This window comes from Trachurus japonicus, chromosome 9, assembly GCF_045865225.1.
Source record: "Trachurus japonicus isolate A0001 chromosome 9, Traja_1.0".
In the NCBI taxonomy this organism is placed as follows: domain Eukaryota; kingdom Metazoa; phylum Chordata; class Actinopteri; order Carangiformes; family Carangidae; genus Trachurus; species Trachurus japonicus.
The window spans coordinates 36056234-36069898 of record NC_140915.1 but is presented as its reverse complement, the minus strand read 5'-3'; the positions used below and the strand labels follow the sequence as shown (position 1 = coordinate 36069898).

Below are 13665 nucleotides of genomic sequence, written 5' to 3'. Positions count from 1 at the left end.
CTGCTCTCTTTCTGTCTCTTTCATCTCTCCCTCTGGTGCAAACACACAAACAGTGGACCTGTGTGTGTCACAGTCTAACTAGCCCTCATGAGCACAGGGAGAAGTCCCACTGCAGCAGTGAGCCAGAGGACTCAGTTAAGTTACATTTCAGTTACATTTGAAGCTTTTACCTTCCCTGTATGTCTCTCTGTGGCCACCTTCAATATACAGGTGCATCTCAATGAATTAGAATACAACTGACATAAATAACATATAAGACATAAGAAACATAACAGTGTTGAAACTGCACATACTTTCCCAATAAATGTCAGGTTGTTCATAATATGTTTTGTAAAAGGATGGTTCATTAATTGTAAATACATATTATGGGACTAATTATGGAAATATCACTTTTTGGAGGCTCTTTAACATATTTGGGTGTTTGTCTTGCCTTCCAGCCCCCAAAATGTGAGAATTGACAAAACAATCTGTAATGTGCAGGCTCCCTGGGTTGAAATCCACGTGGTTTTATGAACTGTTCCCTCAGTTGTTTCCCAGTGATGTAACTAGGTTTCAAATTTGCATAATATCACCCCTACCTGGGACCAGTAGAAGGGGGGAGCAGTGGTTCATTTGCATTTAAAGGGACAGGCACTGAAACCAGCCGTTCTGAACAGAGCTGTTTTGAGAGGATGAAAAGAGCTGTGATGTTTGATCCTTGGGGGATTTTGACCAAAGCATGTCACAGACATGTCTTTAAGACACCTGGGAACTATTTTAATTTGTGGAAAGGGGGCAGAATATGTCTCCTTTAATAATGTACTTTTACTTATTTGCACTAAAACAAAGGGAAACATTAAGAGTTCTTATCATTTATAGGTTATAATGCTACACTGTATTATTTCACGGGTCCGGTCCACTTCAGTAGCTACTGTATGTGGCCCCTGAACTAAAATGAGTTTGACATCCCTGATTTAAAGGCTCAGGAAACCTTTGCAGGTGCTTGAAGTTAACCAGCTGATTAGAGTGTGACATCATAGGTTACAATGGTGAACTTTTTCACTTTATTCTTACCCTTTGATTGACTGAATTTGGGGTTTTCATTAAATGTAAGCTATAATCATTACAATATAAAAGAATAAAGACATGAAATATTCCAGCCTGTGTGTAATGAATCTGTATAATATATGAGTTTCACTATTTGAATTGAACTGCTGAAATAAATGAACTTTTCCATGATAGTTATTGAGATGCACCCATTAGGTTACAATAGTGAACCTTTTTCAATATATTCCAATTCTTTGAGATACTTTGGACTTACTTTTCACGTTTTCATTAAATGTAAGCCATAATCATTACAGTAAAAATAAATAAAGACATGGAATATTTCAGTGTGTGTGTAATGAATCTATATAACATATGAGTTTAATAATAAGTTTGATGAATAGAATTGAACTACTGAAATAAATTAACTTTTCATGATGTTCAACTTCTAATTCATTGAGATGCACCTGTATAATCCCCCTCACTGACCGGAGCTGAGTTTGTTTGGTGACGGCATTGTTTTGTTGGACCACAAATGGAAAGTAATTCTGTGGAAAACACTGGAGCCTTCAGCAAAAAAAAAAAAAAGAAAAAAAAAAAAGAACTTCTGCATTGGTAACAGTCTGTCCACACACAAACTTGTACTGATTCAGTGCAGAGTGTAAGTGGAACTGACTTGGGCAGAGAGCGTTGCAGGTGATCTTCTGCACGGACATGCCCTCGCAGAAAGCTCCGCCGTTCAGAGGAGCCGGGTTGGTGCAGGTTCTGGATCGCTTCTGGACGCCCCGCCCACACGGCACGTTGCAGGGCGACCACTCGGTCCACAGAGACCAGCCGCCGTTCACTGGAAGAGAGAGTTCAGCGTAGCGAAAGGAAGAGGGGAAGGAGGAGGAGGAGGAGGAGAAGAGGTGGAGAGAGTGCACAACAACACTTATTACTTTTTTCCAGAAGTCTGCATTTAATACCCTAACAAGAGCTGAGGTTATTAATGATTATGCGGGCTCTGAGGCACAGCGAGGCAACAATGCAGAACGGCTGGAGCAGATTGAGCGCGGCACATTCATTGTGGTGGATACACAACTCCTTCTTTCCTAATTGCCAGTTCAATGTCCCTTGCTCTTGGATTAAGATAAAGGCGTGGAACTGTGAGAAAGCAAAGGAAAACAGCCATTAAACAGAATTGCCATTTCTAAAGGCGACACTGACTCATAGCGGCCGACAGGTTGGAATCGACCACTTAGCGTCTGACTGAAGCACTTTACCCTATGATGGTCTCCGTCTAACGCGCGTGGAAGCTAAAGGTTCAGCAGCACTATCAAAGCTGGTAAACCCCGCATTGCTGGAAGGCCTCTGGCAAATAAATACTTAATAAGCTACATTCCTTTTAAATGAGATTAAGACACAGTGGCTTATTTCCTTTCATAAAGTACACATTGATTTTAAATGAGAGGCAGTAAATTGAGTCTTTGAATAATACATTCATTGAAATAAAGAGGAAACATCGCTCTTCAGTGGAGATGGGTCTCTTAATCACTTGTGTAGGGTTGTGTAGGAAACCAAACAAATTGATCCTGTGTGCTGTGTAAACATTATGTAATGTGCTGTAAGCCGCAGCCGGGAGGGGACGACGCACCGAAGACGATGACAGCGGCGGTGGCGCTGCGTCTCTTGGCCACGATGTTGCTGGCCAGACAGGTGTAGTTGCCGGAGTCGGACAGACGCGCCTCGTTGATGATGAGGTTGTGGTCGGCCCGCGTGTCGATGTTGTCGTCGGTCAAGGAGTTCACCACCTCCTCGTTTTTTAGCCATTCCACCTGCGAAAGAGACGTTAAACAGGGCAGAGACATTAGAGACGCAGCAAATGGTGACGTTTCTACTGAAAATTAAAGGGTAACACTTTAAAGCAGAAGTAAGCGATCCGGTGGTTTTGGCTAACTTCTTGTCAGCCGATGGAGTTAGCAGTCCCCGCCCTCGTCCCTACGTCACCACATTCACGCGCATCCCTTGGCTGCACACACAGAGAGGACCGCCCCTTTATGCCGTTCTCTCTCCTAATGGGATAAAGGTTGTAGGATACAAGGAAAGTTTTCTCCTCGGCTTACAGCAGAGCAGAGTGACTGACAGGCCCGTGTTTCAGACCAAACACTCTATATCAGGGGTTTTCAACTAGTCTCACTCTGGGATCCACATTTTCCCATGGTCATTAAGTCGTGACCCACTTTTATAGAATTCAAACCAAGAATTTTTTTTAAAGCCTTTAAAAACTAATTTTGCTCTTTATTGAGCAAAGTGCATTTCAGGGAACATGAATGAAACTGAGGAGGACCATGACAACTGCATGTGCATGTGTGAATAAAAAAATATCAAACTGCACAAAATGGAGACAAACAAAATAATATATTTGACTTCAAATGCATTTCTGCATTCAGAGCATATTCACAAAAGTGAATAAATATCAAATTGCACAAAATAAAGACCCACAAAACAAGGTATTTTCACTGCATTCAGGCCACATTACTAAGAAACTGATATCTTTGCATTCAGAGCAAATAATAAGAAACTGAGGAGGAGTATTACAACTGCATGTGTTCATGTGACGTGTGCCTTTCAAAATATGTTATTTTTCAAAATAAAAGACATGTCCAACATCAGATGTGCATTAAATATTATTAACTTTTTTGACTAGCTGTCCCATCCAGAACGGGTCCGCGACTCACTTTTGGGTCCCGACCCACCAGTTGAGAACCACTGCTCTATATACTGTAAGTGATTGCCGTTGGAAGATATAAGTATTTAAGACTTATATTAACACAAATATTCCGCTTACTTCTGCTTTAATTGATGGGTGGGTGCATAGCACATTGATAAGACCTTTAATATTATAATATGAAGGCTTCATAAGGTATGACTCAGCATTCATACACAGGGTTACACTGCTATGGAATAATGAACTGGGAATTTTTTTTCCAAAATAAAAGTTCCTAATTACACCTGGAAATACAAAAAAACAAAAAACCCTATTCAAGTATCCTATTCAATTCAATTTTTATGAATATTTCATGAATATCTTGCATGTAACTTTACAATACTGTCAGTGAAGACTTCATAAGGGCTAGGAGTTATTGGTAAATCTTTCATGGATGGTTTATGAATGTGACTTTGCATGTCACTTTACTATACAGGTTATCGTTTTGAAAATAAATGCCCAGTTTGTTATTCCATAGCAATATAACCAGATTTGTGAATGCTGAGTCATGCTTTATGAAGCTGTTGTGAATGCATTAGGAACACCTTATGAAAGGTCTTATGCATGTGCTACACAACCATCCGTCAAGTAATATGTTACCAATAAAAGTTGAAGTTAGAATCATTAGGATTTTCAACAACAACAAAAAAAACTAAATATAGACTTATACAATCCTGCTTAAAGCAGAAGTAAGTGATATATTTGTGTTAATATAAGTCTTAAATAGTTATATCTTCCGACAGCAATCACTTACATAGAGTGTTTGGTCTGAAACACGGGTCTGTCAGTCACTCTGCTCTGCTCTGAGCCGAGGAGAAAACATTTATCGTATCCTACAGTTTTTATCCAATGAGGAGAGAGAACGGCATGCAGGGCTGTGTGTGCAGCCAAGGGACGCCGTGAATGTGGCGACGTAGGGACGAGGACTGTTATGGTGCGTTCAAGGAAACTCGTATTTTTCCGACCGTGAAGTCGTACCAGTTCGATCTGGTACGAGTTCACCGGTCGGAAGTTACGAGTGGCCGTTATAGTGACTTTCACCGGTAAAACAGGTCGGAAAAACACGAGTGGGTTGCCTGGAACGCTACAAAGTCGTAAGTTGTGACTTGAAGCTGTAATTTACGATTTCAAAAGCCTGCCTGGAACGCAGCATTAGCGAAAACGACCGGACCACTTACTTCTGCTTTAATAGTCACCTATGGGCCCCTACCCATGTGTGGTGGTGACTGTGTCTGCAGAAACAAACTGCAACGATCAAACCTACACCTTCAACTCAAGTATTAGTAAAATAGTTGCAGTTTTCACAGCTTTAGGCTTTAGGCACTAACAGCGTCCAGATCTTCCACTCTGTCCCACGGTGAGCAGTGTTAGAGGAACTTCATGGCTCCATGTGTTTACACAGGATGTGAACTCAGGTGCAGTATTGAGCTGCAGGTCAGCAGAGTTTTGCAGAGCTCAGAGCTCCTATATAAATCTGTTATGTTTGTAAAATGGAGGGAAATTGACTTATATGAGTCAAGTGGACTCGGCCCGCATCTTCTTTTCTGTCTCTTCTCTTATCCGTCTTCTGAAATGATGAACGATGAGCTGTGTATATACACACTAGGGATGTCACCATTATAGATTTTCTTGTTACGATTACTGTCAGAGAATTTATCACGGCATTATGATTATCATGATTATTATGCATTAATCAATTATATGCACATTATTTTAAGTAACTTTTAATATATGGGACCAATTATTAAATGTCATAAACGCAGTAACGTACAGTTGTTGTGTAACTTTGTTTTCGTTCTATGCGAGTTGCGATGATCTGCCTGTATGGTTCTGACATAATCAATCAGTCATAACATTGTGACAACCTCCCTAATATTGTGTTGGTCCCTTTTGCTGCCAAATGCACAACAAACTGCACTGCACTGTCTCACTGAATCAAATCCTTACACTGCCCATTTTTCCTGCTTCTAACACATCAGATTTGAGGTACAAAGTATTCACCCCTGCCTAATATATCCTCATAACAGGTGCCATGATGAAGTGTTATTCAGTGTTATTCACTTCGCCTGTCAGTGATTATAATGTTATGCCTGATCGGTGTATCTCACATCTGGTAAAACGTCACTATCACACTTGATGAATGGAGACGTCTGCAGGACAAATGATGGAGCTGGTATCACTGATGTATGGATGAGACAATGACTTATGGATGATGTCGGGTGCAGATCAGCATTTATTCAGTTAAATTCAAGGGGTAGAATAAAGGTCAGTGAGAGTTTGAGTGTGTAAAGTGATGCTGCACATGTATTAAAAGTGTGCAGTTGTAAATTAAAATGTAGACCCGTGAATCCATTTGAGAAATTCAAGTTTGTGTGAGCAAATAGGATTTTTTATCATTTGCCATTAGCAAACAGAATAGGAACTAACTAACTGTAATTTAATCAGTCTGGTGCTGTACTAGAGTGTGTACCTTGCATTTGTTGTTATTTTGTAAAATAAAATGATCAGAATGTTGCATGTAAAACAAGCTAAGAAATTGAAGCTTGCTTAGACACCCAAAGATGTGAGCACTGATGTTGTGATTGTTGTCCAAATGTGTATTTATTATCTATGTATTTATGGACACTTAGTATGTGTTCTACCCTATGTGGTACAATAATGTTATTCCATTGTTGTACAATCTGGCAGAGGGACATTTGATGAAAACAAGCTTTTTAAGCTAATTCGGGTGTATTTACATGTGTCTTTTCTACAATGTTTATTGATGTGCATTGTCCATTTTCAAATAAACTAAACTGAAACTGAACTGAAAACTGTCACCACTCAAGCCCCCCCTCCAAAAAAATAAAAAATAAAAAATCTACATTATGTGCTGTGCACCTCACTAACCAGTACTTGTTACCTTTAACTGCATGGACCCAAATTGTCAAACTGTGTGATGGCAATTAAGTCGCAAATAGTCATAGGAAGTGACATTTTGAGATGGCATTTTAAATGAGCACAGTCAGGCTCAACTCCCACTGTGATGTGGTGCAACTGGGCACAGCAGTGGATCCTATAACACTCTAACTCACAACTTTAGTATCGATGTGCCCAGCTAGTCCAGCCCTGCACAGTTGATAGCGTGTTCATTGTCCAAAGTTCAAAGTTTTCTTTATCTGTCTCCCGTAGGAGAAATTTGTCCCGGATGCTGCACATCCACGAAGGACATAAGGCCATATGGAAAAACATGTAATACATAAAACGTCACAATAAAAACATGTAATAAATAAAAGGTTACGATAAAAAACATGTAATAAATAAAATAGAGGGTTACAACATTGGTGCTCTGCTGTAGCTACAAAGACATGCATTTAAATTATGTCATTGTAATTTCACCTGCTCTTGTTTGATGAGAGATTTTATTTTATTTCTTTAATAATTAAACTCTATTCAGTGGCCTCATTCTCTAAACAGTATACTATTATATTATTACTGTTTTGAGAATATTTGGCACAATGTTGTGACAAAATATTTATGACATGATGCTGCTGTTGTGTACGGTGAAAACAAAGAAGCTGGTGGAGAGTGGTGTTGCTTTCTATTCCCAGGACAAAAGAGCCCCCATCCCAGGAATCTGGGGTAATCCCGAAAAACAATAACAACAACAGAACCAGTAGGATACATTTCAATACTGCTTAAAGACTGCTTCATGCTTATATAGTAATACATTCAACTGAGTTGAAGTTGATAGTTGTTCATGTTTGTTCATTTCTTCACATTAAATGTTCTATTTCTTTGAAGGAGGAAGAAAACAAGAGTGTCACACACTTCCTTCCACATTAATCAAACCGCGACACTTGGAAACAAAATAACAGTAACAAAGGAGCCGTGGACCTCGACTCATCAGAGCGTCTTGACAGCCGTCACATTAACAGTCTAACATTACTCCAAACTAACATAAAGTAGCAGACAAATAGCTTTACACTACCTCTTTAACAACAAAAACAAATGAGCCTTGCGATTTTTGAGCAAAAAATGAATCATTGTGCTTTATGATTCAATCCTAAATACTCCCAGATTCAGTTCACTTTCATAGTGGATATTTACGTTCATGAAGCGTTTGTTTTGCGCAGACGTGAACTCATCATGGTCAGAGAGAAGCTAGGACCTGTTATATCTCACACAGGCTTCGCCCTCTACTGGACTCTATGGGTATATCTCTCCTCCAATCGCGTACGCGCGATGGCCCACTGAAATTTGCATGTACGTAGCCGGCCAGTATGGCGTGCCTACCTTTCCCGCCCTTAGCGGGCTATATAAGCAGATGCACCGCCAGCTGCCCTCATTCCTTTTTACTTCAGCGTCGGCGAGTGCCCACTGTCACACTAGCTCCAAGGATGGAGTCGCCGCTTCAGGAACAACGCCTCTGCCGGCATCATCGCCCCGGCAGACCTACATCTTCTTTGCTTCGGGCGTCTCGGGAGGAAGCGCGCCACCGCCGGGCTGGAGCAGCGACGGCAGGAGGAGGACGCCGCTCCAGCGTACACCACCTCCACGCCGCCTGATGAAGCTTCGCCGCCCAGACCCGCCTCAGCCTCTGCTGCAGACTCGCCGCCGCTACGAGACGAGGAGGATGAACTCTCCCTCTCCGACGGCTCGACGGTGTTTGGCGCCGCTTCTATCAAGCTCAACTTCCCGTAAGTCATGACGACTGCAGCGGAGTGTGTCGGGCTTCCCCTGCCCCCCCCCCCACTGCCCCCGAAGCCGGTGAGCCGCCTCCGCGTGTGCAGGGCGAGACGGAGACTGTGTTCCCCGGTGTGCCCCCGCTCGAAGACGCTCTGGCTGTGCTCATTATCCCGCGCTCAGCCGGCTGGTCAGGACACAGAAAGCCACTACCACCGCTGCAGCAGGATAAGGACACGCTGGAATATTTTGACAAGATATTCCAGCTGGGCGCGCAACTAGCAGCAGCAGCAAACAACCTCGGTGTGCTGGGCGTAGCAGCGGCGGCTTCACTCCCGCGCGACGCCCCCCCTTCCCCTGACACTATGGAGTATCTCGGCCGGACCATCGGTCAGATGAACAAGACAGGGAGTTGCTACTGCTGCCGGACGAGTGATGTCACTGTCGGGCGTCGGCTCTCGCCACGTCTGGCTAGGTCTCACCGCCCTCCCCAGAAGGGACCGAGAGGATCTTCTGGCTGCACCGGTCTCTTTGGCTCCCTCACTACGGTGACGCAGCGGCTAAAGAGGCTGGAGGAGGAAAAGGCGCAGCTGAGCCGTCATCTACCGCTCGCTGTCGCCGCCAAGCAGAAGGGAGAGGTCAAGCTGCCCGCCGCAACACTACGGCGAGGCGGAGGGATCGCCGCCAGCGAAGAGGCTTCTCCGCGGCGGATCCCCCAGCTGACCCACAGCCAGCCCCAGCGGGCCCGCCGCAGCAGCGCCCCGCACGGGACCCCAGCGCGTCCCGTCCCGCGGCGGCTCGCAGCACACCCAGGCCGAAGCTGTCCTGGGGCACACAGCGACCAAAGTGGCAGTTAATGGGAGGGACGGCACCGGCAGACTGCCTCGCCGCCCTCCCTCATTGTTCATATGGTTCTGTATGTTCTGCTTGTGTTCACTGTTCTGTGGATGTGAAAAATGTTTTTATTAAAACATGTTACTTCACTAACAGAGCAAAAATTCCCCCTCCCACCTCCACCTTGCTCCCCGCTTGCCGCGCAGCCCCGGCCGGTGTAGTCACCGCTACACCGTCGGTCAGGCTGCCGGTGGCTTGTTACACCGTCACATCCCCGAAGCGGGCCCGGCAAGCAAGGCCCCCCGGTCACGGTTTCACAAGCACACTCACACAACACACCCTCTACTGTCCCCGTTGTGGGAGACGCGGTAGAGCGGAGCACCGTTGTCAACCGGGTAAAAGCTACCGTTGTCCCTCTCTATGAGCGCTACAACCGGCGAGGCTGCACAAGAAAACATCGCTCCCCACTGGTTGTAGCGACCACACAGTTAGCCCCGCGCGCTGCTAGCCGACACCGTGTCACTTCCACGGTGCGTCCGGCTCAGCGTGTTGACCGGCTGACGAGCGATGATTGTCACCGCCGAGCTAATGGCTACAGCGGTGACAAGCATCGTTCGCAGCAGCACGGCAGGGCTGTGTTTCCGGACAACGAGACGGCTGCCTCATGCTCGTCTTACCCGCGCCACTCCAGTGAAGCGGCCGGGCTAACACGAACTGTCTCCCCGGTAAACAGCAGTGGAGCGATGATTGTCACCGCCGAGCTAACGGCTACAGCGGTGACAAGCATCGTTCGCAGCAGCACGGCAGGGCTGTGTTTCCGGACAATGAGACGGCTGCCTCACGCTCGTTTAACCCACGCCGCTCCAGTGAAGCGGCCGGGCTAACACGAACTGTCTCCCCGGTAAACAGCAGTGGAGCGGCCAACGTGTCTGACCGCTCTGGTCCTGTGGCTGTTATTTCCACGGGCGGATCTAACAGCGGCAGGGACGTCATGACGGTGAGGTGCCGGGCGGCGGTGGTGCGTTCAGGTGACACCACGCCGGCTCGGACAACAGAGATGCGTTCACGGACGGCCCCGCGAGCTCGGACAACGGGCCTGGTGCGTTCAGGGACGACTCAGCCCTTTCACAGAGGGCCCCCCATGGGCCAAACTCCCGTTTATGGCGGGTTTGGCGGCGGAGAGGGCCGAAATTGTGTACCACAGCTTTCTAGAAGCTGCTCCACAGCTGTCTGCGCGTCCTCTCACGTGTTTTTACGAAGCATGGCAGAGCAGCTGCGTACTGACAGACTGGCTGGACAGGACCCTCAGACTAGGATATTCTCTCCAGTTCTGCGGGCTCCCCCCCAGCGTTCAGGGGCATACAAGAGATGAATCTATCCTCTCAACAAGAGATAGAGTTCCTCGAGGGGGAAATTCAGGACCTGCTATCAAAACAGGCCGTGTCAATTGTCCCTCTTCACGACAAGGAACAAGGTTTTTACTCCCCATACTTTTTGGTTCCCAAAAAGACAGGGGGCTACAGACCCATCCTGGACCTCCGTGCCCTGAACACACGTATCGGTCGCAAAACGTTCCGCATGCTAACCACAAGGAGGCTGCTGGTACTCGTCCAACCAGGCGATCGGTTCTCAACCATCGACTTGAAGGACGCTTATTTTCACGTCGAGGTGGCACCAAAACACAGGAAGTTCCTGCGTTTTGCATTCCAGGGAACAGCCTACGAATACAACAGGCTGCCATTTGGCTATTCCCTGGCCCCTAGTACGTTCAGCAAATGTGTGGACGCAGCGCTACAACCGCTGCGCAGCCAGGGGATGAGGGTCTTCTTTTATCTGGACGACCTCATCGTGATGGCCAGGTCCAAACAATGGGCCATTTTTCACACAGTTCAGTTGATACTTCACCTGACCAAGTTGGGTTTTGCCATCAACTGGAAGAAGAGCAACCCCCAACCAAACCAGCGGGCCGAATACTTGGGGATTGTGTTCGACTCTGTCAGCCTGAGAGCCACTCTGTCGGAGTCCAGACGGACAGCCCTACAGCAGGAGGTTCTCAAGCTGCAACAGGGTCCACGTGTCACAGCCTTGACCGTCATGCAAGCACTGGGGCACATGGCAGCAGCTCACCCGGTGGTTCCACTAGGACTGCTGCACATGCGTCGCCTGCAGAGATGGTTCGCCAGCCTACGCTTAGACCTCAAGAGGCAGAAGTTTCGGCTGCTGACGGTCCCCCCAACAGTGCGGGGCAACCTGCAGTACTGGGGGTCTCCACGACATTTGTTGACCGGGACACCACTAGGACGAGTGACCTCGTACACGTCGGTGTTCACGGACGCCTCCCTGATGGGGCGGGGAGGCACCTGCCTGGGGAGGGCGATAGGTGGTGTGTGGCCTCCGGGGGAGGACCGCCACATCAACCTCCTCGAGTTACAGGCAGTGTTCCTGGTTCTCCAACACTTCAGTCACCTGTTAAGGGGGAGACACGTGTTGGTGAGGACCGACAATCGCACCACAGTCGCTTACATCAACAGACAGGGCGGTGTACATTCCGCTGCCCTGTTAGCGATGGCGGAGAACCTGTGGTCATGGGCTTCAGAGCACCTACAATCTCTGAGAGCCCTCCACGTTCCAGGAATCGAGAACAGGGGGGCCGACCTCATGTCAAGGGGCGGCCCCCTGGAAGACGAGTGGAGACTGCAACCAGAAGTGGTACAGCAGATCTGGACACGATTCGGGAGGGCAACGGTGGACCTTTTTGCCAACAGGTCGAACACCCACTGCCCCCATTGGTTCTCCCTGAGCCCGCAAGACCATCCACCCTTGGGGGTGGACGCGTTTGCACACGCTCCATGGCCAAGAGGGCTACTTTATGCCCCCCCCCCCCCCCCCCCCCCCCCCCTCCTCCGTCTCATCCCCCAGCTACTGGAGAGAGTGAGAGTGGAGCGGCTGAGGGTCATTCTGGTGGCTCCCGACCGGCGGTCGGCTCCGTGGTACGCAGAGCTGACCACAATGATGGCAGCCCCACCATGGCCCATTCCCAAAATCCGGGGGGCGCTGTCACAGGAGGCAGGCACGATACAGGCGCTGCCGATCCTGGGCCAGTCACTTCAAGCCTGGACCCTGAAAGGGACAGGTTAATGCGGACTGGGCTGACTGCGCAGGTGGTGAAAACCATCCAAGCGGCTAGGGCTGGATCCACCATTGCCTGTTACAGGGCTAAGTGGTTAGGTTTCCAGCATTGGTGCGAAGAGAGGGAAGTGGACCCACTGACATGCTCAGTGGGAGACACTCTTTCCTTTCTACAGCTTTTGGTTGATAGAGGGCTGTCTCACGCGACTGTTAAGGTTTACGCTGCAGCCATCTCATCATGCCATGAAGGGTTGGGCGGAGGTCCAGTCTTCGCCCACCCTCTGGTAAAACGGTTCCTGCAGGGGGTCAGAAGGCTACGACCAGTGGCACGCACTTCTGTACCACAGTGGGAATTACCACTGGTACTCGAGGCCCTCACAAGGGACCCCTATGAGCCTTTGGAACGCTCCTCCTTAAAGGTGTTGTCGTTCAAGACAGCGTTGCTTCTTGCTCTGACGTCAGCCAAGAGAGTGAGCGAATTGTGTGCCCTGTCAGTCCACCCGAGTTGTTTACTCCTTCGCGGGGACCGCAGTGGTGCCATCCTTAAACCGAACCCCTCCTTTCTTCCTAAGAACATAAGGAGCTCATTTCGGTCCAGAATCATCCAGTTGGAGGCTTTTCACTCTCCCCCTCATGAGGATTCGAGGGAGGCGAAACTGCATCTCCTATGCCCTGTGCGTGCGTTGACATACTATGTCGACCGAACAGCCACTGTCAGGAACACCGACCAGTTGGTTGTGTGTTATGGTGACGGGAGGGCTGGCAGAGCCCTGTCCAAGAAACGCTTGGCGAGGTGGATGTGTGAATGCATCCTCTCAGCCTACAGTCAAGCGGGTCGAGAACCGCCCACTGTGGTCCGGGCGCACTCCACAAGAAGTGTGGCGACGTCTACGGCCCTGTTCAGTGGTGCGAGTGTTGAGGACATATGTACGGCGGCATCGTGGTCTTCACCCTGCCCGTTCATAAGGTTCTATCTCTTGGATGTATCAGGCTCCTTCTCCAGGTCTGTGCTCACTGTAGGGTCACAGGACATGTGAGAGGAAGGATGTGTCAAGTGTTTTTTAATACTTGATCCCCACAGGGTGTCATGCACCTGCATTGGACTGTGCTCTGCTAGGACACTGTCAATGAGGTGCGCAGGAGGTCTAGGGTTGAGACCCCTGCGAGGTTAGACCACAACTTCACCCAGCCTAGTCAGGTGCTGCTAACTGGGATGAAGTTGGACCCGTTATCACTCCATACGGTGGTTAAGATTAATAAAGTGGTGA

The 13665-nt window shown here is 47.8% G+C and overlaps 1 protein-coding gene across 3 annotated transcripts in view; it reads right to left on the bottom strand.

The window, feature by feature from the left end:
• The window catches only part of unc5db (unc-5 netrin receptor Db), a 328306-nt gene that overhangs the window by 98381 nt on the left and 216260 nt on the right, over positions 1-13665 (bottom strand). For all 3 annotated transcript variants that reach the window (XM_085787638.1, XM_085787639.1, XM_085787640.1), the window contains exons 5-6: positions 2657-2837; positions 1700-1867 (exon numbers count right to left, since the gene is read on the bottom strand). In XM_085787638.1, coding sequence (XP_085643764.1) covers positions 1700-1867; positions 2657-2837 — 349 coding nt within the window. The remainder of the gene's footprint in view (positions 1-1699; positions 1868-2656; positions 2838-13665) is intronic.